Source organism: Callospermophilus lateralis, chromosome 3 (assembly GCF_048772815.1).
Source record: "Callospermophilus lateralis isolate mCalLat2 chromosome 3, mCalLat2.hap1, whole genome shotgun sequence".
Taxonomy (NCBI): domain Eukaryota; kingdom Metazoa; phylum Chordata; class Mammalia; order Rodentia; family Sciuridae; genus Callospermophilus; species Callospermophilus lateralis.
In genome coordinates this window covers 171,572,470-171,597,472 of record NC_135307.1, presented here as the reverse complement: position 1 = coordinate 171,597,472, position 25,003 = coordinate 171,572,470, and the positions used below count along the sequence as shown (strand labels likewise).

The window sequence follows — 25,003 nt, the reverse complement described above, 5'->3', positions numbered from 1 at the left end:
CTGTTCTAAAATTGCACCCTCCCCGTTCCTGGTCATCCCTTTGCCAACTTTATTGTCCTTCATAGACAACTATTATGTGGGATTACAAAATCCCAGTACTTTATTTTCTTTGTCAACTCAAACACAATCACTGAGTTTGGTCTTGTTCTTCCCCTTATACCAACTCTACAATTGCCTAGCACATAGGAAGGCTAAAAATAAAGTTAGCTGAATGAATGACTTCTCTTAAATTCGGTATAGCCATTGTCGAATTTGATTTCAGTGATTCCTTTGGTATAAAGAGCCCAGCTAACAGCCTGGCATTCACACGGCCCCTGTATACAGCAAACAGGCCCCCAGCACATGGGGGGCTTCCCTTCTGCATCCCAGGCCCACCAGAAGGGCCTAAAACCTTACTGTTTCTCTTCCTTTTTTTCTTGTATTTCTTCAGTCACTAAATACCGAGCTCTAGTCAAGAACCTGTCACCATTTTTGTGGACAGAGAAAAATGTAAAAGAGAGATTGTCATGAATGGTCAGTCTGCTTCCCTCAGGGAGGGGCTGTGGGGGTGGGGAAGGAAAAGCCTGCAGGCCCAGGCCCCACCCCAGCTGAGTAACCTTTTTAAAAATATTTTCCAGTTGTAGTTGGACACAATACCTTTATTTATTTATCTTTAGGTGGTGCTGAGGATTGAACCCAGGGCCTCACACATGCTAGGCAAGTGCTCTACCACTGAGCCACAATCCCAGCCCCAGCTGAGTAACTTTTATCCTCAGTTTCTTCATCTTTAAAATGTAAGTACTTCTCAGAATTGTCATGAGAATTCTTTGTTAATCCTTGTGATGGATATAAAATTTTCACAGGTGTTGGTTATTAATCATAATGGTGAATATAGGTTACATCTGTAATTCAAGCAAACCTAAAATAAGAAAATAACTCTCCTGGAACTTTATATACAATCTGTCAAAATTCCGGTAGAAAAAGTAACCAGAAAGAAAGATCCTGGGTCTGGTTCAACCTGTGGAATGAGGGGTAGCAGGTACAGGGTAAGGCTTCACAGTGCAGCCTGTGCCCTCAGGAACCTCTAAGTAGCTGATCACGGTGTTGCATGCCTGTAATCCCAGTGACTCAGGAGGCTGAGGCAGGAGAATCACAAATTCAAGGCCAGCCTCAGCAATTTAGCAAGCCCTGAGAAACTGAACTTAGTGAGATCTTGTCTCAAAATAAAAAGGGCTGGGGATCTAGCTCAGTGGTCAAGCACCCCTGGGGGCAATCCCCAGTACGAAAATAAAACAAGGTAAGACACAAGTGTTCACAGCTGAAGTTTTGTTTTGCTTTTTCACCTTTCAACCAAATAATAAACAAACTTTACTGTGGTACAACTTACATACAATCAAATTCCATTACCCAGAAAGTCACCTTGTGCCCCTCAGTCATCAATTTCTGCCCGAAAGACAACCACTGATATGATTTCTGCCACCAAAGGCCATTGTCACCGAACTTTATATCAATAGAAACATAGAATATATTATCTTTTCCTTTCATTTTAAAAATAACTTTATTGATGTGAAGTTGCAAAATCGAAGTACATAAGCTAAACTTAAGGGTACAATTTGGAGTGTTTTAACACACCCTGGAGACAGACAACAATTAAGATAACAAAACCTGTTCACTGCCCAACAGCACAACAGCGCTTCAGGCGCTTTTGTTTTCTATCTTTTCCCCTCCCTCCCCACCCCCATCCCTCTACTAAACTGCTTTCTGTCACTATTAATTTGCATTTTCAAGAATTGCTTATAGGCCAGGGGCAGTGGCATTCACCTGTAATCCCAGCGATTTGGGAGGCTGAGGCAGGAGGATCACAAGTTTGCAGACAGCCTTAGCAATTTAAGAGACCCTGTCTCAAAATAAAACATAAAATGTCTGGGAGCTGGGCACAATGGCGCATGCATGTAACGCCACAGGCTCCAGAGGTTGAGACCAGAAGGATCACAAGTTCAAAGCCAGCCTCAGCAAAGGCGAGGCACTAAGCAATTCAGAGAGACCCTGTCTCTAAATAAAACACAAAATAGGGCTGGGGATGTGGCTCAGTGGCTGAATTCAATCCCTGGCACCCCCTCACACTCCCCCCCCAAAAAGGGCTGGGGGATAGCTCAGTGGTAAAGAACCCCTGGGTTCAATCCTCAGTGCCAAACAAACAAGAAGATTGTATATAGAATCATCCATTAGGTTTTCTTTTGCACTTTTTGTTGAGTATCAATGTTTCATTACTTTTTTTCCTTTATTGTATGAATATAACCACAATTTGTGCATTCATTTATTGATGAACATGGGAGGGGGGTGCCTTCCAGTTTGGGATTCTTATGCAGAAACTGCTATGAATATTCTTAACCACATCTATTTGTGAATGTTAAGTTTTCATTTATCTGTGGTAAATATCAAGACATGGAATTGCTGGACTATAGGGTAAATATACATTGCATGTTGTAAGAAACTGCCAAACTGTTGGTTTTTTTCCCAACTGGTTTACCATCTTACACTCTCACTACTTGGCTGAAATTTACCATCAAACTTGTTCCTATCTCAGGACTTTTATACTTGCTGTTCCGATTCCTGGAAGAAACTTTCACTAGTTTTAGCATGGCTGGCCTCTTGAAATTTAGGTATCAACTCAAATGTCATTCCAAAGGGATGGTTATAAACTGAATTGTGTCTCCCCCCCCCCCCAATAAAATTTATATGTTGAAATTGCAACCCCTAGTACCTCATGAAATGGTCATATTTGAAAATTAGGTCTTTCAAGAAGTGATTACATTAGAATGAAGTTGTTGGTAAAAACATCAGGGTGAGGCTTCTTTCCTCAGAAAGACCACATGGCGACACAGCAAGAATTCAGCCATTTGCAAGGCAAGGAGGAAGGCTCAGGAGAAACCAGATGTGCCCATGGATTTTGGATTTCTAGGCTCTAGAACCATGAGTACATAAATGTCATTTAAGCCACACAGTCTATGGTATTTTGTTATGGCAAGCCCTAAAAAGCTCATATAAGGCCTCCTGATCACCATTTCACAACCATTTTAACAAGAACTGTTTCAAGCTTTATTTATTTTTGGATACAATTTCAAATGTCCACATAAAATTTAAGAATAGCAAAAAACTCTCACATACTTTCAACCAAATAATAAAATTTATTATATTTTGCCACATTTGCACCTTCTCTTGTATATGTACATGTACATACATATATACATATATACATATATATTATGTATATAATATGTATTTGTCCAAATGAGAATCATCAATTAATGCTAAAACCAGTGGATGAGAATCTAGTGAAGAACAGAATATTTAGTCTCAAAATATATTCCTCTAAAATACTTAATGTTACAAAGAGAAAATGCAAACTTATGGTGGAGAATCTCAGCAGACATAACTTTAACCAATGATCTAGAATAATATCACCAATGTTGGGACAAGCCAATGTCATGTGCTTCTTGATGTGAAACACTGAGGACATAACCTTCTTTCAGTAAAATTCCTGTTGAAAAGTGCATATTCTGAATCTTCTTGTGAGAAAATATCAGACAAATCCAATTTAGTGACATTCTACAAAACAGCCCGCCAGTACTTTCCAAAAATGTCAAGGTCATGAAAGACAAAGGAAGGCTGAGTAGCTAACTGCCTTGCCAGGATTAAAGCAAAGTAAAAGGGACCTGACAATAATGGAATTCAACAAGTGATCCCAGGAAATAGCTATAAAGGGCATTCTTGCCACAATTAGCAAAACTTAAAGGTGTATTAAATAAAAGAATGTTCTGGTTAAAATTCCTGATTTTGATCTTTGTACTGAAGATCAAAATGTCTTTGCTCTTAGGAAATACAGAAAAACTATAAAGGGATAAAGGAATATAATGTCAGAAACTCTTGGTTTTAAAGAAAAAGGATGTATTATATAGAGGATGCAAATATGGCAGACTATAACAACATTCTTCTGGTTGAAAAGTATTTGAGAGTTCTTTACTAGTCCTACAATTTATGAATACGTTTGAAATTTTATCAAAAAATAAGAGCCTTTCAGTGAACACACTATCAGAGGTGGCCTGTCCACAGCTCTGTCACACTTATTACTGGCCAATATTACATTGTGCGTTTAATACTTAATTTTTATTGTGTGCAAGACCTGTCCTGTTCTAGGTGCTTTAAGGGGATAAGCACTTTGAATCGTCCAACTCTTATAGATGAAAAGCAAAGACAGGAGGTTGATTAACTTGCCCCAAATAACCCAAGTGGTTTGTCTCCTCCAGTGGTGAAGAACTTCAATTAAAGCAGAGACTGTCTCTGACCTTTTCTCCGAGATTTAAAATGGTACATAGCACATTCAGTAAATATCTGAAGATTTCAACTAACAAATACGGGGTACCTACTAGATAATGGGGTACAAAGCAGTGATCAAAATATTTAAAAACCTGTGCCTACATGGAGCTGCCATCCAGCACTGTCGGCCCACACCCAATTAACCACCACATTTCATTTGGTGGGAAGGCAGGCCCATTTTATTTTGCTGAGGAGGAAACTGAAGTTCAGGGTGGGGCAATGATTTGCCGGAGATGGCTGGGCTGGTAAGTAGGAGTGACAGTGAGCATTCCAACCCAGTTGGTTCCCAGGCCCGAGCTGGGAATCAATCAAACTAACGAATCCAATCATCCAATCAGTATTTATTAGGCACCAACCGCGGGCGGTTAGTCCTCACGCAGTTCTCGAGAGGAGAGGCGGTTGCGGTGCGCAGGCGGCTGCGTAGTCCCGGAGGCCGCCGCGAATCGCGGGGATTTGGCGCGTATTTTTTGTAGGTCGGGTGTTCTCGCCCGTGATTGGGCCCCGGCTTAGCGTCCCCGGCTGCGCTGGGTGGCGACGGCTGCGTCGACCTTGCCGAGACCTGGGCGGCGCAGAACTCGGCTGGCCTCCCGGGGGATGGGCCACCAGGAATCTCCACTGACCCGAGCGGCAGCAGGAGGTGCAGCTTATGTAAAGAGGTTATGTAAAGGGCTCAGCTGGCGCGAACACGTGGAGAGGCACGGGAACCTGGAAGCCTGGGCCTCCCCCGCGAGCGCCCCTGCCACCACCGGCGCATCAGTGAGATCTGTCGTACGCCTCACTCGGGCCACCGCCTCCCGCGAAACTAGGTCCCGGAGGCAGCTCCGGCCCGGAACGGACCATCCCCAGGCAAGGGCTCCAGGGGGAAAGCGGGCCGCCCGGAAGTGGAACGGTGCTGGCCAGGTAAGGTCGGGCCCGGGGAGTAAAGGCGAGAGCCAGCTGTGGAGCTACCGCCCGCTGCCTTGGTGACTGGGGCGGGAAACGGGGTCTTCGGTTTGTCGCACTCCGAGAGGCTGAACTTTCAGTCCGTTTCCTTTACCCGGTGCCCTGGGGGACTTGGGTCGATCCTTTAGGCTCCGCTAGGTCTTAATTCAATGGACTGTTTACACCCGGGAGCGCACAAGGCAGGAGGCGGGGAGGGGGATCTCAAAGGAGACCAATCAGGGAAGAGTATTTGAACAGTCAGAATCCCTCCTTGAAGGCGCTTTTCATACATCGTGGAGGCTGCTGGTTCTTGTTTTTCCTATTCCTACCCGATAACTTAACGGAAAAAGCGGAAAGTTTTTGCTTTTCTTTCCGGTTCACCCTCTGAGCCACGACTTGGTGGTTCCGTCTTTCCCGCTTTCCCCTCCCCTCCCCCGTTCAATCCCCGGCGGTGGCTTCTGTCTTAAAGGGGCCGCGGCGGCCGGTGGAGGAGGAGGTGGGACGCTCCGCGGCCTGCGCTCCTTGCCTCCCCGCCTCGTCCTAATCGTTCAACAGATTCTTTCGCCCACAGGTCACAATCCAAGGTCCCGCTCCTCCGCGTCCCGGGGCCGGACGGAGGGATGAGGCAGGGGGGTCCCGGGCAGCACCGTTGCTGCTCCCCCCGCCGCCTGCAGCCATGGAAACGGGGGAGGAGGACGGCGCCCGCCGAGGTACACAAAGCCTGGAGCGGAAAAGGCGAAGCCCAGTGCCGCGGGCGCCCAGCGCGAAGCTGAGGCCGGCGGCGGCGGCCCAGGCCATGGATCCGGTGGCGGCCGAGGTCCCGGGCGAGGCCTACCTGGCGAGGCGGCGGCCCGAGGGCGGCGGCGGGTCTGCGCGGCCGCGCTATAGCCTGTTGGCGGAGATCGGGCGCGGCAGCTACGGCGTGGTTTACGAGGCAGTGGCCGGGCGCAGCGGGGCCCGGGTGGCGGTCAAGAAGATCCGCTGCGATGCCCCCGAGAACGTGGAGCTGGCGCTGGCCGAATTCTGGGCCCTGACCAGCCTCAAGCGGCGCCACCAGAATGTCGTGCAGTTTGAGGAGTGCGTCCTGCAGCGCAATGGGCTAGCCCAGCGCATGAGTCACGGCAACAAGAGCTCGCAGCTCTACCTGCGCCTGGTGGAGACCTCGCTCAAAGGTAGGGACACCCCGGGCTCACGCAGGGCCGGGACGCCAGCCCTCCCTCCGGAGCGCCCGGCCGCACTGTCCCCGGGCCCCCGAGGCCCTGGTCCTGTCACCCTGGGCTCAGACACACCCTCCTTTCCCAGGCCCAGGCATTGGGAGGCCCTCTTAACCGTACTCTAGATCAGCCTGGGGCCCCTAATGGTGGTTGGCATTTTCATAATAAAAGCTCATTTAAACGCTGACCATTATCTTGGTACTTAATGTGCCCGCTTTATTTTTTAAATGTTTGCTACCTATAAGAGCTGATGGGGAGGGGTAGGGGTCTTGTTCTGAGTTGTTGGCAGAACTGTGTGGGGAGCTCCCTCACCCTCTAGGGTTTTTTTTTTTTTTTTCCCTTCTAAAGCAAAAAGACTCTTTTATCCACCCTCTCTCTAGTTCCTGGTTTCTTGATATCCTCCAGCTTCATCTCCCAAACTCTTGCATTCCTAGTCTGCGTTTTCCTCTGAGACCCCCCCGCCAGCCCTTCATCCCAGAGTAGTCAGGAAACCGGGTTGATTTTCTGTCTTATTAGTCTGCATGCCCCAGAAGACTTTAACTCCTATAGGGGGACCTAGAACTGTCAGATACTAGCCACCAGAGTCTTTCCCGCCTTTTTGCATTCTTAATCTTTTTCCTAACCTCAGAATCTGACTGGGAAGTAATTTTACTTATAAAGAAAATTAGGCTCTGTGGGACCAAGGAGCTTGTAGCCCTCCGGGAACAAGTAACTAGGATCTTTCATAGAGGAAAAGGAACAGTGGGCTAGAAAAGTGAAGAGACTCACTGAGACTGAAGCATCAAGGGGAAAGTTAATCTGAGTCTCAGGGATGGTCTGAGCACTGAGTGATTTTAGGTAATAATGTTTAAAGTAAATTCTGTCCCATTTCTATAAATAGAGAAATTAAGGCTTAGAGGTGAACTTAATTTGATTAAGGTTAATCAGCTTGAAAGGGAAGTTGGACTAATAACTCCTTGTTCTTAATGTACCTCTCATACTTATGTGGACCCAGAGTCTTTCAAGGTCTGAGTCCTTTCAAAAAGAGTAATGCTACTTTTCTACCTAAGAACAAACTTTTAAGAGTAAGCAGGATTTGTGGTTGGGTAGGCTGGTTTCCTAAAGTCTTTTTCTTTTTTTCCTTTGGAGCTTTTGCCCACTTTTACTATAGAATCCCATTAGCCTATGCCAAGAGAATTCCTTGTCCTGTTTTCAAGTTAGTTGTTGACAATGGATTGGATGTCAAACCATATCACCTGGGGCCCTTTTCCAAAATAGACTTATTTCTTTATGTCAGTCCCTGCCCCTTTAATTCTGAAAATCCCACCTTTTCCCCAGAGTGAATGCTTTTGTTTTGAAAAGACTCTCGGGACATTTCTTCTTCTTTGCCTGTGATCCAGGAGCTCATCGCACGCCGCGCCGTGTGTGTGTGTGTGTGTGTGTGTGTGTGTGTGTGTGTTGCTAGGGATTGAACCCAGGGCCTTGTGCGTGTGAGGCAAGCACTCTACCAGCTGAGCTCTATCCCCAGCCCAATCACTTATTTTTAAGTCATCCTTTCTCAGGTGTTTTCACTATGGTTAATGAATGTTCTGGATTTCATACTTCAGGACTGTTGTGAGATGTGGGAATTTTGTGTTGCCAAACACTCCCTTACCTTTATTTCACTGATGCCAATTTTAAAACTTTAACCTCAATTTACAGTCCTTGCTTACTCTCCCAAAATATAAATACTTTGAAATTTACCTTACAGCTAGAGTTTTTAAGAATTCCACAGTGATCAGAAGCAGCAGAGAATAGTAGTTAATACCATGGGCTTTGGGGTTGGACTTAATATTCAGTACTGAACTAGTGCACAGGACATGGGACAAGTTATCTAAAACCTGTGAGGAGCATGCCTTTATCCCTAAGGTCATAGAATTGCTGTGTAAACTGGGAATAGCAATAAGTGCTCCAGATAAGGAGAAATTCAAACTAGAGAAATGAAATATTTTGCTTTTAGGTCACATACTTGATATATTCCCTTTTACTTATTTAGAGTCTTCAAAATATTTGATTCTCTACAATGTTCTGGGCTCAGAGAAGAAAATGTATTTGCTCAGCTTATGAAAATGACAATTTTTTAAATATATTTATTTTTTAGGTGTAGATGGACACAACACAATGCCTTTATTTTTATGTGGTGCTAAAGATCGAACCCGGGTCCCGCCTGTGCTAGTGCTCTACCGCAATCCCAGCCACAATCCCAGCCCCTAACAGTCTTTATTGTCTGTTAATTTTGCAAGTAAACAGGTGATCATTTTGCCTGTGTGATATTAAAAGTGGAGAACAAAGATCCAAATATCTCCAGGTTAATTTTCCTGACTCAAGCTTCCAAGATTTAGTGGTCATGATCTGACACAGGGTCCTGGATTTACAGCCTGCCGATCCTGTCTAGTAATGTTAGAACTGGAGGGAATCCTAGAGATAACTAATTTCTACTCGTTAAACAGAAAAGTCCTTCACAGCCACCCTCTGCTCCATCTCCTGCAATTTAGAATGATTTTTTTTTTCAAAGAGAATTTTTTAATATTTATTTTTCAGTTTTCGGTGGACACAACATCTTTGTTTTTGTATGTGGTGCTGAAGATTGAACCCGGGCCGCACGCATGCCAGGCAAGCGCGTTGCCGCTTGAACCACATCCCCAGCCCTAGAATGATTTTGAAATTAGACCAAAGTGATGACAATCTGCCTTGAAGTCTCAGTGGAAGCTGATGCCCATATTTTTTTTACTGGGCCCCTACACTGGTATTTGAAGGGATAGTGCAACCACTACCCCACCCCCAAAATAATCTTGCTAACTTATTGTAAAGTCGAGGACTGTAGATGACTTGCATGGTGAGCAAGATCACTGGAGGAAATGGCAGGTTAGCTCATTAGCTTTGTAGAGATCATTATAGAATTTAGAGATAATCAGGAGTTAGAGGAAAGGTGGGCTCGAGAAAAGGGACCCAAGGACTAAGGATAGGCAGAGACCAAGTGCAGTCTAATTTACTGTTGGGCCAATAGATTGGTTATTTTTCCCCCTTCAGCTGCCAAGTGAATGTACCAAAGGCATGTCTATAGTCTCAAGAAATTACTTGAAGTATAAATAACCCAAAACTAAGAAAGAAGGAAATTTTTTACAGTGTTCTTGGTCTTCTCCCTATCCTGCTTTGGTAAACTCTGTGCTCACATCTTTCCTTTCTGAGTAAGAACAAACCAAGTTCTACCCAGAAGCACTATGTAAAAACAGAAGCTATAGTCAGAAGAGTCTTATGTCTGATCTGGCCTGAGTTTCACAAGGAAGGAAACTGAAGCTCAGAAAGGAACGGGGCTTGCCAAAAATGAGTTAGTGGCAGCACTGAAACCAGCCTTTTAAAGGGGGACTTTTTAAAACTTTTTAAACGGTCCTATAAATTACTTGGGTGATGAGTTGGTATCTGTGTCTTTGTTTAGCTTTGAAGTACTTTTCACATAAAAGAGGAGTTAAGGCATCACAATTTGCTTTTATTCCCCTGCTTTCTATTGCTACATGACCCTGTCCTGATTGGACCTAAAACAAAGTTCAAGATCACTACCACTTAGAAGACAGCAGGCAAGCCTGGCTGTCTGTCACAAACTCTGAAACTGTCCTTCTAAATCCTTCTTACAAACAGCAAGTGAGGAGCTCCCTCCCAGACATAAAGTAAAATCAGGACCAACTCTCAAGACTGATAAAACTAGAAGTTTAAAAGAGCTTATCCCCAACTTTAAAAGATCTATTTCTGCTTTACCAGTTGTTTGATGTGTATGATTCGAGTTTCCTTTAGGTAGCTTGATGTGGGAACCTAGGCCGCTGGGAAGTAGCCTTGCTTGCTGTGATACTAGAAGGGACTGTGCACAGAACTTGCCCCACAAAGCACTCACATGCCCAGATGGACAGAATGATGCAGGGTCATGAATGATGACAGCCTAGAAAACAGGTTCTCTCTTGGAGTTCAGTTCGAGGTGTTGGGGAGCAGGGAACACAAGTAGCTGAGCAAAGAACTAGTGTTGGGGAGGCCAGGGTCTTCAAATGGATGGGGTTGCCTGCAAGCTCTTTTACACTACTGTCTGGGGAAACATGGGGGTTTAGCAGGGCAGGGCCGTCCCCTTGCCCAGGCTCCTGGAAAGCAGTTCTGAATTCTCTACTGTTGCTTAGGCCTTCAGTTTATAGAGAGTCCCCAGGTAAACTGGGCTGGAAGGTGATCTTTGGCTACCTTGACAGATAAGAGTAGTATTGTAAGTTAGTGGGATTTATGGAATGCTGAACTTGGAGTCCAGTTTTAGTCCAGATTTCACCCTGTTAATATGAGCTAAAACTTATGCTGGTATGTGCCTGGTACTCTGCTTTATACCTGTTAACTTCATTTAGCCTTTAGAACCATATTTTAAAGTCAGCATTCTGATTATCTTTTATAGGTGAAGCAACTGAGGTTAATGAAATGGTCCACTGTGAAACAGCTAGGCAAGTAACCAAGCCAGGATTCCAGCGCAGGCATTCCGACTTGAGTCTGCTTTATTAACTGCTATAGGCTTGACAGCTGGGGCAAATGGCTTAAATTCTGAGTTCTTTTTTTCTTTATTCTTTTTTTTAATGCCATTTTTAAAATGGGCATAATCATACTTAGGAGCTAATGGTTATTGTTTAATTATTTATTCATCAGTGTTTGGGGTACTGCTGATTTCTGTTGTTCTGTCCATGTGCCTCAGCTGCCAGGGACTCTTATGTGCCTCTGGTCTGTTCTTGAATGTCTTGGGGCAACCGTGGATCCTCTTTTGCTACTGGCTGCTTGATTTCTATGTGCATTGGGAATTTTTAGGTACCAGCCCCAGGAGATAGAAATGACTCTTAATTGAGAGCTTTGGTTAATTGGGGTTGCATTGGGTAAGGCTTTTTATAGTGCCAACTCTCAAGGAGAGCCCAACTTCCTAGTAGAACTCATTTCACCTTGAAGTTAGCCTTTGGTTGTATCCTTCAGACTAGGAGCCCTCTTGAGTGACTCAAATTCTGGATCCTGACCTAATTGTCTTTAGTTTACACATGCCTTAGTTAGTTTCTGCATGCCTTAGTTACCACACACGGGCTCCTGCTCCTTGCATACATGACTAAAGTCAATTAGTGGAAGCACAGGTGGTGGTATTTTATTTATTACAATGAGCTAGACAATCAGAAGGTAAGTGACCATCACTCTTTAAAGGGTCAGCTTGCCAGGAGCTGATATAGGGGGCAGTCGGTATAGGAAATGGGTGATCTGAGATGATGGGTACCTTCTCACAGGAGGTTTGTGGCAGAACGAGGTCTATCTGATCCTAATCAAACACCTGTCACCATATACTTTTCAGTTCTGCAAACTCAAGAATAAAGATCCTTATTTCCATTGGCTCTTCTTGTCACTGATTGGTTTGTGGGTTGTTCCTGACATGTTTCACAATGGATAGGTGAGGGGGAGTAGCTGTCCGCAGACCCCCTTGCTGCTGATCCTCAGCCTCACAGTAATGAGAAAAGACTTCACCCGATTACTGTGAAGACAAGGGTCGGGTGAGGGTAAATAGAAAGTCGACTTGAGATCCTGTCTCACTGTTCAGCTTCACTTCTACTTTTTTCCTGTTTTTCTAAAAGCCTCTCCAGCTCATGATTTTTACTTGGTTAATTTTACCCATTATCGAACACCTATTATGGGCACGCAGTATATTGGGGGAACCCTAGGACTTGGTTTGATTCCTTCATGAGTGCTCAGACTAACGGAGATGGTTATGGTACAGAAGATGTGACTTCACTGAAACCTCTGAGGTGTTGTAGGGAACCAGCTGCTGGAGATGTGGACTAGTTGAGGGAAGAGGGATGAATTGTAAAGGTCAGAAATGACCCTTGCAGAAGCCGAGGCTTGGATATGTGGCAAATGGAGAAATTCTTGAGCCAATACTATTGTGGATTATTCCCACTCTGTTTGGCTGGTAGAGTACACACTTTAACCAGACCCCCAGTAATGGTCAAGTGATGAAGGCTAGGTCCCCACAGTATCTTTTTTTTTTTTTTCTTTTTAAAGAGAGAGAATTAATATTTTTTAGTTTTCGGCAGACACAACATCTTTGTTTGTATGTGGTGCTGAGGATCGAACCCGGGCTGCACGCATGCCAGGCGAGTGAGCTACCGCTTGAGCCACATCCCGAGCCCTTCCCCACGGTATTTTTATATTCATTTTTTTCATTTAATCCTCTCCTGAGAAATTAGTGTTTTTGTAACCTGATGTTACAAATGAGAAAAATCAAGAACAATCCATGTCAAGTAACTTGTCCAGTATGACCCTAGTGAAGGATAGAGCTAGATTTGTAAACAGATGTTCTCTCCAGTTTTTCAGTCTTGATATGCCATTGTATGACAAATGTGGTCATATGGGATGACTACCACTGGTGTCCAGAGACCTTAAAATAATTAACACCCAGAAGTTGTCTGCTCTAGTGTCTAGGCACCATGCTAGGTGCTCCAGATGTCACAAGCCTTACAACAGCCCAGTGGAGGCAGTGTTCTTCCCAGTTTATGGAGAGTGAAACAGAGTCTTGGGATCTTGGGTCATAGTTGGAAAGAAGGGGCCAGAGGAAAAACGTTGATACCTGGCCTGCAGGTTCATTCTTGGCCTCTGTAGGGGACACTGTTTCTTGCCTGGCAACCATTGAAAGCAGATCTATTTAACTAATTTTAGGAAGTAATTTTGGCACACCCCATGATGTTGACATGGTACCCAGCTGTTTTTATAGTGTCATTGCACAGCCTAAATCATTGAGATTGGGCAGCAGAATTGGTTTCTATACTCATTGTTCTTGGGAAGATGTGATGGGTCCTTGCCTTCAGCTTATCGGGACTGATCTTGAACTGAATCACTTTAAGATTTTAATCAAAAGCAAGGATTGTCATAATTTACTCAAACTACATCTTTTTCTTAAGCATAACTATATAATAGTCTGCCCCTTTTTCCTCTTCACATTAAAACTTGCCTATGATGTGTTATATAACTTTCTCTTTTGACTTTAAGTTTTTGTTGACTTATAACATGACCCTTGAAAGCATTCAACCAAGTGGCAAATACCAGAATTAACTGTGCCCGTTCCTAGATATAGTTGTTTTAGATTACTTTTATTATGCTATGTGGATTACCAATTCTGGGTGTCCTTGGTGTTTAGGTTGTCTTGTTGGTGGTGGAGTTGTTTGTTTTGTGTTTTAATTTTGGGGGGTACTTTTGGAATAAATTCCTAGAATGAAATCTTATTTATTTTTGCTACTGTGGATTGAACCGATGGTGTGCTTTATTGCTGAGCTACATCCCCAGCCCCTTTTCTTACTTTTGAGATAGGGTCTCATTAAGTGGCCAAGTCTGGCCCCAAACGTGCCTCAGTCTCCTGAGTCTCTGGAATCTCAGAGGTGCACACTGTGTCTGGCTAGAATGTGATGGCGGGGTGGGTTCCAGGGATTGAACTTGGGGGCACTTGACCACTAAGCCACATCCCCAGCCCTATTTTGTAAATTTTTTTTTTTTTTTTTTTTTACAACAACTAAGGGTCTCACTTAGTTGCTGACTGCCTCATGTTGCTGAGTCTGGCTTTGAACTTGCAATCCTTTTTTTGCCTCAGCCTCCCAAGCTTCTGGGATTGCAGGGGTGCATCAGTGTGCCTGGCTTTAGAAGGGGATTTTTATATCAAATAGATTAAGCATTTTTAATACTTGTGATACATTCTACCAAATTGCTATCATTTCAACACATTTAGGTCAAAATCATAATTGTCCCCTAAAGAGAATCTTCATGTTGCTATTTGGACGATCAACACTAGGGCCCTGATGGACATCAGATACCTCTGTGCATGCATGAGTCTACCTAGGAGCTTGTGCCAGCAGGGGAATCGGAATGCCCAGGTATGAGATTGTTCTGGGGCACTAAGAGACAATAGTAGAGCACCCTGAAGGTCCATGCTGTGGAAACTAGGTCCTGCCTCTCACTAGCCATGGGACCATAGATGGGCAAGTTGCTTATTTTTTGAGCCTTAGTTTCCTCACCTATAAAGAGGCGTGTAACTCAGAATATATGGGAGTGTGGAGTAGGAAGAGAGGATTGGCCAGAGTACTCTGACTTTGTTTCCATCAAATGAGATGAATAACTAAATTCTGTTGATCCTAAACCTCCAAATCTCTCTCATAGCCCTTCGCTCCTCCTCTCTTGCCTGCCCTCAGTTCTGGTTGGAGAACTTCCTGACTGCTCACCTATCTTCCATCTCTAGCCCCTCATGCCTCCAGAGAGAACTTGTTCCATTGTATCTAAGACGGGAGACGACTCTTCACGTTCGTTACCATCTCTGAAATGAGAAGTTGACTTGGTGTGTGGTATGTTATAATGTTGTTAACAGCCTGGAAGGGCTTAAGTGGCATATCTAAAACTGATAACTTCTTAGACTCAGTGAGCAATATATTTTTCTAAAATAGATTGAGACTTCTGATTCACTTCCTGCTTCTTGGCATCTCCATCTGCCCCAGAACATCTCCAGCCTCACTCTGCCCAATACTGTGTCTCTTCTGACTCTCTGGACTCCTGTGTCCCTAGCTGTGTCCCTTTCTTCATCTCCTGGAAGACAGCTGAAGAGTCTCTTTAGTTGTTCTCAGCCTGCCTTTCTCTCCCTTTCTGTCCCCACTCCTCAGGCAGAACTGGGCCTTGCTGGTTCTTATAGTTGTAGACATCGTGCTTCTCCCAGCCAGCAGCCTTTGTACGGGCTGAGACTGCATCTTAACTGTCTCTCATCTCGGACCTGATAAGCCATGTGTGCTCAGGAAATGTTTGAGTGGAATAGATGAGAAACTGGACATCCTGCCTCTGGAGGTGCCTTGGGAATTGGCTTATAAACTCCAGGGTGTTTTGTATCTCTTTCTAGGAGATGCTTCCTTTTCCAAAGCTCACACCGTTGTCCTCACGTGGAGCCTGCTGGCCCAAGTTTCTCAGTAAACAGGTCACTTTTTTTTTTTTTTTTTTTTGCAGAGGGATACTGGGGATTGAACTCAGGGGCACTTGACCACTGAGGCATATCCCCACCCCTGTTTTGTATTTTATTTAGAAACAGGATGTCACTGAGTTGCTTAGCACCTCCCTTTTGCTGAGGCTGGCTTTAAACTTCTGATCTCCTGTCTCAGCCTCCCAAGCTGCTGGGATTATAGGCATACGCCACTGTACCCAGCCACGCAGGCCACATTTTATTGAAAGATTTTACTAATTTATTTGCACCTGCTTGGTTTGTCATAGTGTTTTCTCTATCTTCTTGTGAACTATGATGTAGAATGTTTTGAAATATAAAATTATTTTGTGACCACCTGCTATCAGACTTGAGGGAACTATTCCAAAAGTGAGCTTGCCTCTTTAATCAAAGTACATGACTTGGCTCTCTGCAAACTGGGAGACAGCCTTATCTATTAGATGGACTTGGCTGTGGAGGCTCAGATCCTATCCAGCCACTCCCGGTAGTGCTCCTGAGCAGGTACTTAGCCTTTCTCACCCTTTATTTCCCCACCTAGAAAATGTACAGTACTCAGTGAGATGAGGTGGCTCATGTAATGACATTGTAAAATAGTGTCTGTTACCCAGTGAGTGCTCGGGTTCATTTCCTCAGATTCTTGTTACTTCCAATGTAACATTCTCAAATGTTTTCTCCCTCTCTAGAAAGGAAGCTCAACTTTTTTTTTTTTTTTTTTTTCTGTACTAGGGATTGAACTCAGGGGCACTTGACCACTGAGCCACATCCCCAGCTCTATTTTGTATTTTATTTAGAGATAGTGCCTCACTGTTGCTGAGGCTGGCTTTGAACTTATGATCCTCCTGCCTCAGCCTCCTGAGCTGCTGGGATTATAGCATGAGCCACCATGCCCAGCAGAAGCTCAATTTTTAATTCTTAATCCTCCCTCCCCCTCCCCACTGCCCTAGTACTAAGGATTGAACCCAGGGGCACTCTACCATTGAGCTGCCTCCCCAGCCCTTTCTTAAATTTTTAAAAATTTCAGACAGGGTCTCACTAAGTTGCCGGACTGGCCTTGCATTATAAGAGTTGCCTATTTCAATTGTCCATCTTGAATCTGGGAAAATAACCACAGGTGAGGATGCAGACCTACTAGATGCTCATATCCTGAACTAAAATTTCATTGATCACCTGACATCAGTCCCTGCTGTGACTGATGGACCACTGCACCATTTTGGTCTTTAGGAATTGGTGTCATTTCAGAATCAGTGTTCAGTAATCCCTGATAGCTTGACAGTTTTCTCTTTTCTAGTGCATATTTGGTAAATGACTGTAGGTCCCTCTGAGAGGTTGGAGAACTAAGAAATCTAACCCCCTAACTCAGCATTTGCAAAATGAGCTAGCATTTCTCATGGCTAAATATAAGTTGAGCCACAGGTTGTTCCTTTATCTGGTCTAATTTAATAAAAATTAAAATAAACTAGGGCCTTGGCTGACCAGAGAGGGGGATTCTCTGGGAAGTCAGGAAAGTATAGAATGGCTTTTGGGCTGCACCTTAAGGTGCACATTCACTTATATCTTAAGGACTTGGTTCTGAAGGCTTGTTTGGTGGCTATAGTTCGCAATTCTGGCACATATTTGACAGAGATAGGGGGTCTTTTTAGGTACAGGGGTCACCCCAAATAAAAGCAGCCCGAACTAGCTAGAACATAGGTCTCAGTTGTTAACCCCACCCTCCCCCCACAAGAAATATGATGGAATTATTCACTTTTGATCTTCTACCTAATATGTGAGAACTTTATTTTGTGGCCTACAGCCCTGAGATTATTAAAATCATGACTTTCAAGGCCCTGGTTGGGGTGGGTGGCAAGGAGAAGGTTAGTGATGGTCAGTGAGTGATTTCTTCAAAGTGTCTTTATCCTCTGCAAAATGTATTTCATATAATCTGTGACTTTATTCACGGCAATTGTGCACTGTAGGTGTATTCTCAATTTGATCGATGAGAAGACAGAGCCACCAAAAAAGACTTGACACTTGGGTTCAGAGACCAGGTTTCTAGCCATTTTCTTTCTTTCTTTTTTTTTTTTTTTTAAGAGAGAGAATTTTTTTTAACATTTTTCAGTTTTCGGTGGACACAACATCTATTTTATTCTAATGTGGTGCTGAGGATCGAACCCAGCGCCCCTCGCATGCCAGGCGAGCGCGCTACTGCTTGAGACACATCCCTAGCCTCTCTAGCCATTTTCTTTACCTCACTTTTCCCTTAAACCAAAAGTCCACCTAGCAAGCCAGTGGGTAGAGTTGGGGTCTGCACCCAGACTTGCTTTACCACAGAAATGCACCACTTATGGGGTGCCATCACCCTGGCTTGCTTCACCATAGAAATGCACCACGTGTGGGGTGCCGTCCGTGTCCCCTCCTTCCCTCTGGTCATAAGTAGCCTGGAGGTCCAGGCAGGCAGTCTGCCTGAAATGAGGGCTGGAATTCTAACCTCTTTCGTTTTTCTGGTGGGCAGCTGTGGGACTCCAGCTTCTGAAATAAACCCAAGGCCCTTGCGTGTTCAGAGTAGTTCTGTCTCTGGGATAAGTAGCTGGGCTCCGAGGTTTTCCATTCTGTCACGGATGCCATTTTGGCTCCTGAAAATGCTTCTGTCCAACGTTTCCCTTCCCCACCACACGCAGCCCCTCCTTCAGCATCTCTTGAGGTTGGCTCACTCCTCAGAGCAGGGCCCTCAGTCCAGGGGTCCCATCTGCCCCACCTACACACTAACTTCAGGCACTTTTTTGAGCCCCCCCCCCCTTTTTTTCTTTCCCCAGATTCTTGTAACCTAGACCGACATTATGGTCTGTTTGGTAGACTTGTTTTCTTTTTTTCCCATCAGTTGCCATAGTTACCAACTTTGTATATAAAATAATCATCATTCCCCACCCTTCATTCCCCCATCAGAAGTTTTACTGTTTTTTGATGTGGCCTTTGCAAAAGGAATCTGATGACTTTTTAATCTTCTCCTTTCTGGCTGTACGACCAGGAAACCATACTCTCCTTTTGCTTTCTTTCTCCAGAGTCTAAATGGATTGGGGCTTTAGGTCGCTGCTTCATTTTGCAGTGTTTTTAGGTAGAGAGCCTCAGCCTGCTTGCCAGTGACCTAGAAAGAGGATTATGAGAGGGGAAACAACTGATCTTTAAAAAAAGGAAGCCATCTGCCCTGGCACTACCTGTATTACTTTATGAGTAATATAAACAAATAAATTATATAATTGTAGGGAAAATGAGGTATGTTAGGGTCAAAACCTAAAGCTTTTGTCAAATAACCAAGGTTCAACCTGCAACTACAGACCTCTGGCCTTGGTAGGTGCCTTGGTTATGTCTGGTAATGTCGGGGCTGTCTGGGGTGGCGTGAAAAGCAGCCTCTGGCAGAGGAGGTGCAGCTCCTGTCATTGGGAGGATGGCTACATCATACTGGGACTTGTTTACCCCCTCCTGTGGTTCATTTCTGTGTCCATTGTCTGTGCCCTCTCGGCATAGTTACCTTCTTACTTCCTCTTCTGATCCACTGTCTGACCTTTAAAGGGTAATTAGGTCCTGCCCCTTCTGACTCCTTCACTTCTGGCAAGGCCTGCCCTCTCTCCATTGTTGATGGGGTTGACCTTCTGCTGACTCACGGCTTCCAGTGGTCGCTGTCCTGGGTACCTGTCTCCTTGAAACTCAGCTTTGAGAGCCAGGCACGTGTTGCCTTCCTGATTTGTACTAGGTGTACAGGGCTAGCAGAAGATACTGCTGGGCTAGAAGGGGCTTCTGAAATATTGTGCCATTCTCCCTACAACAATAGAGTCCTCACACAAAGAAGGGAGGGGCATTTGCCTGGTGTGGAGTAACAGTGATGATAGAAGCAGGGAACGAACGCTCTATAGCCTGCTCCTGTGCTTTACCTTGTCTCCTCTTCCCAGCAGCCCTGGGAGGTATGAATGCATGATGCTCCCTGTTCAGAAAGAGTGAAGGAAAAAATGGCTTCCCAGTCAACCATGTAGCAGTGAACCTGACTGAGCTCCTACCCAGGCCTCCACACCCCAGGTGCTTGACACCTGTGCCTGCTCCCTGTGCCATCCCTAGACTTGCTCTATGTGGGTAGAAACACTCCTCAACGTCTAGAGTTGGCTTGGTGCCAACAGTTGAAGAATTGGAGGAGCTATTTGCCACACTATCTCTCTTAACTTTAACGTAGTGCATTCTTTGGTTCCAAAGTGATGTGAACATGTCCATCTCACACTCTTTCCTGTCCTTTGGTTTAGGAGAGAGGATCTTGGGCTGTGCCGAGGAGCCCTGCTATCTCTGGTTTGTCATGGAGTTCTGTGAAGGTGGAGACCTGAATCAGTACGTTCTGTCTCGGAGGCCGGACCCAGCCACCAACAAAAGCTTCATGCTACAGCTCACGAGTGCCATTGCCTTCCTGCATAAAAACCACATCGTGCACAGGGACCTAAAACCAGACAACATCCTCATCACAGAGCGCTCTGGCACCCCCATCCTCAAGGTGGCGGACTTTGGACTGAGCAAGGTCTGTGCTGGGCTGGCACCTCGAGGCAAAGAGGGCAATCAAGACAACAAAAATGTGAATGTGAATAAATACTGGCTGTCCTCAGCCTGTGGCTCAGACTTCTACATGGCCCCTGAAGTCTGGGAGGGACACTACACAGCCAAGGCGGACATCTTTGCCCTAGGCATTATCATCTGGGCAATGATAGAAAGAATCACTTTCATTGACTCTGAGACCAAGAAGGAGCTCCTGGGGACCTACATTAAACAGGGCACTGAGATCGTCCCTGTCGGTGAGGCGCTGCTAGAAAACCCAAAGATGGAGTTGCACATCCCCCAGAAACGTAGGACTTCCATGTCTGAGGGGATCAAGCAGCTCTTGAAAGATATGTTAGCTGCTAACCCACAGGACCGGCCTGATGCCTTTGAACTTGAAACCAGAATGGACCAGGTCACATGTGCTGCTTAAAATTCAGGGCTGAACATCTTGGGTGTTTTTAAACTAGGTGAGTGCTCTCTTGTCATCCTGGGCCCTGGGTGGGCTCTGGAGAATTGGGGGGAGAAATGAAGGGTTGGTGAGAAGTAAGGGTTTGTTATTCCCCCCCAACTCAAAGACAAATTGGGAAGCATAGGGAAGTCTCTTGAGGACATTGTGGGGTTGAATTTTATAAGTTCTTCAGGAACACCCCATCAAGTAATAAATGCAAAAGAGCTATAATACTTTAGAAAATAAGCTCGGCCTAATCCTAACCCTCCAGTTCACACATCCAATTCTCCAGTGTTTAGATTTGATTGTGGTCACAGGTTACCTAACTGTTCTTCTCACTGGTCTTCTAACCAGTGAAGACTAATTGATCTTCTGCTCTTTTCACTCCATGCTGGTCTGAGCATCTCCTCATCATACTTGGAATATGTGGTTCTCAGTGATCTTATGACAGTATATTATATAGACCATAATTTAACCATTCTCCGACTTTAGATAATAAATAGTGTCTCCATTTTAGACACTATAAAGAACATAGTAATGAATAGTCTCTTTATTTTCAGTACCAGGGACTGAGCCCAGGGTCTCCCTACACTGAGCCACAAACCCAGGCAGTTTTATTTAGAGACAGGGTCTCACTGAGTTGCTTAGAACCCTGCTTATTTGCTGAGGCTGGCTTTGAACTCGAGATCCTCCTGTCTTCTCCTAATCACTGGGATTATAGGCGTTCACCCTGCTGGAAGTCCCTTTCTTAGCAGAGTTATTGTGGGTTCATTTGTTGATGCTGTGCTGGCTCTGGAGTAACATGATAAGCAAAATCAAACTTTCCTACCTTCATACAACTTTAAGTAGGGAGCAAAGCATTGATCAGTATTTGTCATAGTTGTTGGTAGTGAATGCAGGAAGCATTAAGGGCAATTGACTCTAAGAGGCAAGAATAGGGAATTGGGGGTAGCAGGGAGGATCCCAGGTGGAAGGATCAGTTTCTGCAAAGGACCTGGTGCCACAGAGATCCTGGCACATGAGAGAGACAAGAGTAATTTTGATTAGTGAGGAAGAATAGGGACCTGCCAGGAGAGGGAACCTGTGGATGGAAGTTAACAGGTAGAAAGTCTAAAGTTGTGTGCCCAGACTGGAGTCTTGAGGAGCTGGAAGGGAAGTAGATCAGAAATTGACCTCTATGAGGGGGACATATTCATGTGCCATTTCACTTTACTTTGACAACCGTGCAAGGGGTTAAGTGGTTATCTAAGATCCTACTAAGTTTAGAGCAGGGACATGCTGCTCGAGCAGTCCCACTTTCTCCCCCTTAAAGTCAGTGTGGAAATAAGCTGTCCCGGACGAGCTTTGTGATGACGTGATGGGGGCTAGTGCTAGTCCCAGTGGGTCACAAGGAAGGAGCCTCCAAACCACTCGGCCCAGGCCTCCATCAGCCAAGTCAGTCCTACTCCCTTCTTTCCTGTCCTCTTCCACCTGATTTCTAGGTGGAATTGGTTTGAACTGAAAGGAACTGGTTAACATCAGTGAATATATTTCTGAGCAAGTACCTAGGTTTAATGCTTCCATCCTCAGACTGCCAGGCTAATTTGTCTGTGGCTCATCGAGTGAGAGGGTTGCATTCCCAAAATGAGGCCCATGGTCATGCTATATTGGAGACCGGGGGCTTGCCAGCCAGTGTTTGAACTGCATTTCATGCTGTCACTTCCCAGGTCCATCTCGGTTTTTTTTCTGCTTTTGAAAGCCCTCTTAGAATTCTTAGTTTGCCCTTGTATAGGAGGAACACTGTCACTGGAAGAGGGACCTAAATTTGGGTTAGGATTGTGAGGTTGTCACAGCTAATTGAGATCAGTGTTCCCCTTTGGTTATCCACACTTGGGACTCGAGCTGCTTTACAGGGCAAAGGCAAAGTTCTCACTCGTATTTAGGAGTGATTCGGTCAACTAAGAAAGAAAGGTAACCTTGAGAAAAGGGGAAAAGGTTCAGAACTTGGCCTGGGTGAGTATCCCAGGCCAGCCATTTGGTCAGTTCACTTTGAGGTTTGTTTTTTTTTTCTAGTTTTCGGTGGACATAACATCTTTATTTCATTTTTATGTGGTGCTAAGGATCGAACCCAGCTCCCCAGCTCCCCGCACATGCCAGCGAACGCGCTACCACTTGAGCCATCCCCAGCCCCACTTTGAGGTTCTCACAGCTAATTAGTACTGTACTGGTGGTGCCAGTTTCACTGGCCTGACTTTCCCTTTGCAAGCTGGGCACTTAGAACTGTGGGCTAGGCCTAAGTCTGTGTGACTAGAGCTGAACTTTGGTGCTAGAAGCTTCCCATTCGTTGACCCGTAGGTGAACTGGATCTGGCTGGTTAGAGAATCAGGCTTGAGCTGAAAACATTGAATTCAGGGCCCCACCTGAAAAACTGATTTTATTCACTCTGTGTATTTATTAGGAAACTATTGCCAGGTATCATTTCAGGCACAAATAGTACATTGGTGTACAGAATACATTTTTGCAGTTGAGTTTATATTTTGCTGAGAAAACACGCAGTAAATACAGGTCATCTGAAGAAGGCACCAGTGGAGGAGGGAAAGAGAATGTTGGGAGGTGCGTGGAATGTCAAGGTTGAGTCTCCTTGAGACAGTGACCTTTGAGCAAAGGTTGGGAGTTGAAGGAGGGAATTGGATTTCTTGAGCATCCCAGACAGAAAGACTACAGCCAGTATAAAGGCCTAGCAGCCAGATGGTAGCCAAGAAGCGAGGATAGGAAAAGAAGATGCAGAGGTAGCTAGGAGTCAAACAGTGGAGGCCTTGAAGGCCATGATAGACATTTTTGCTTTTGGTGTGGGTGAAATGGAAAGCCATTGGGGTGTGTTGCTGTATGATGCCTCATCTTTTGAAAAAGAGTATTTCGCTGTGCTAAAAATAAGCCATGGGGGGAGCAAGTGAGAGGATGAAACGAGAGTCCCCTGCAATCCAGGTAAGAGATGATGGCAACCTGCAACAGTGGAGGCCAGGAGGGGATGATTGGATTTGGGGTCTATTTTGAAGTCAGAACTAACAAGATTTCCTGTGATTGGATCTGAGGTCTGAGAGAAGGAATTAAGAATGGCTCCAAGGTTTAGGCCTAAGTAGTTAGAAGGATAGAGTTGCCATCAAGGAAAATGGGGAGACATTGGGGAAATGGGTTTGGATGGAGAAAGTTGGGTTTAGTCCTCCGCAGCTTGGCACACCATTTTAGAATTCAAGTACTGACGTAGAGTAGGGAGTTGGTCAACTCTGGAGTTCGGGAGGGGAGTCCACAGGACTACTCTAAATAATGGCCATTGGTTAAAACCAGTGGCAAACAGGAAGCCATTGGTGATCTTGGTCAGTTTTGGTGGAATAATTCTGACCCCTAACTAAAGTAGATTTGAGCAGGCATGAGAGGGTTTGGAGATAGAAAATTGATCAGTTACTCTCAAAGTTTAGGGAGTAGGCTCCAGGGAACTTTTGTTTGGAATTACGAGTGGATATTTGTTAAAAATTAAAACTGAGAAATGTTATTAAATGTCACCCTTGAATGAATAAATAACATCATAGCTAATATTTTATGAAAAACATTTTCAGAAACATTTAGTAAGTAGTAAGATACTTTTGTGTGTTCGCAGGTCTCTTTAATGTCTGCCTTAGTAGTCAGCTGGAGGGCTGGGGATATGAGCTCAGTTGGTAAAGTGCCACCTGCCTTGCAAGCACAGGGCCCTGGGTTCAATCCCCAGCACCACACACACACACACACAAAAAAAAAAAAAAAAAACCAAACTAGATTCACATTCACATTGGCTTCTACGATATAATTATAGTGTGACATATTGCTTCTCATGCAACTTCTGGAAAATCTCATTGTACACCTAGGAGACCAAGTGAACAAAGCCAGAAATGTCCTGTTATCATTTTTAAAGGCTCAGCTGCATGGACAAACCAGAGAACCATTAATAAAGATGGCTTTTTCTGAGGAATTTTGCTATGAATAGGAGCCAGGAGGTGGGTGGTAGCTAGAAAACTAGAAATAAGGAGACTATGCAAGGTCCCCAAAGAAGGGACAGAACTTGTCTGTCCTGATTTCCTAGCCAACTTTCCTGTTGGACTTGTCACAGTTCAAACTAGCTGCATATATTAAGGACACTTGACCCCAGTATTGACATGAAGAGCACCTCAGCAGCCTGAGATTGCAGATTTCAGAGTGACATTTTAGTCATGGATAAATGATTATAGCTTTTCACAAAAAGGATTGAAAACTTGTGTTTTCCTTGAAAGGATTGTTGATTTGGGACAGTATAGAATTGAGTCCTATTTCTGTGGTTTACTGACTGTGGCCTCAGGCAAGTTCTTTTACCTCTCTGGGTCTTGGTTTTATCATCCCTAAAATAGAATTGGTCATGTTTATCTTATGGAGATTGTTGGAGTCACAAGAGTTGTGACAGAATTGTCTATAAAACGTGTAGGTTAAGTGCTACGCGGTAGG

The 25,003-nt window shown here is 44.7% G+C and overlaps 1 protein-coding gene across 2 annotated transcripts in view; it reads left to right on the top strand.

Annotated features, from left to right (window-relative positions):
* The first annotated feature begins 4,875 nt into the window (after positions 1-4,875).
* The window catches only part of Stk35 (serine/threonine kinase 35), a 41,413-nt gene continuing 21,285 nt past the window's right edge, over positions 4,876-25,003 (top strand). For both annotated transcript variants that reach the window (XR_013090798.2, XM_076851634.2), the window contains exons 1-3: positions 4,876-5,256; positions 5,849-6,449; positions 19,785-20,534. Coding sequence is in view for 1 of the 2 variants with exons in the window: in XM_076851634.2 (XP_076707749.1) it covers positions 4,951-5,256; positions 5,849-6,449; positions 19,785-20,497 (1,620 nt within the window). In the remaining variant the exon portion in view is untranslated. The remainder of the gene's footprint in view (positions 5,257-5,848; positions 6,450-19,784; positions 20,535-25,003) is intronic.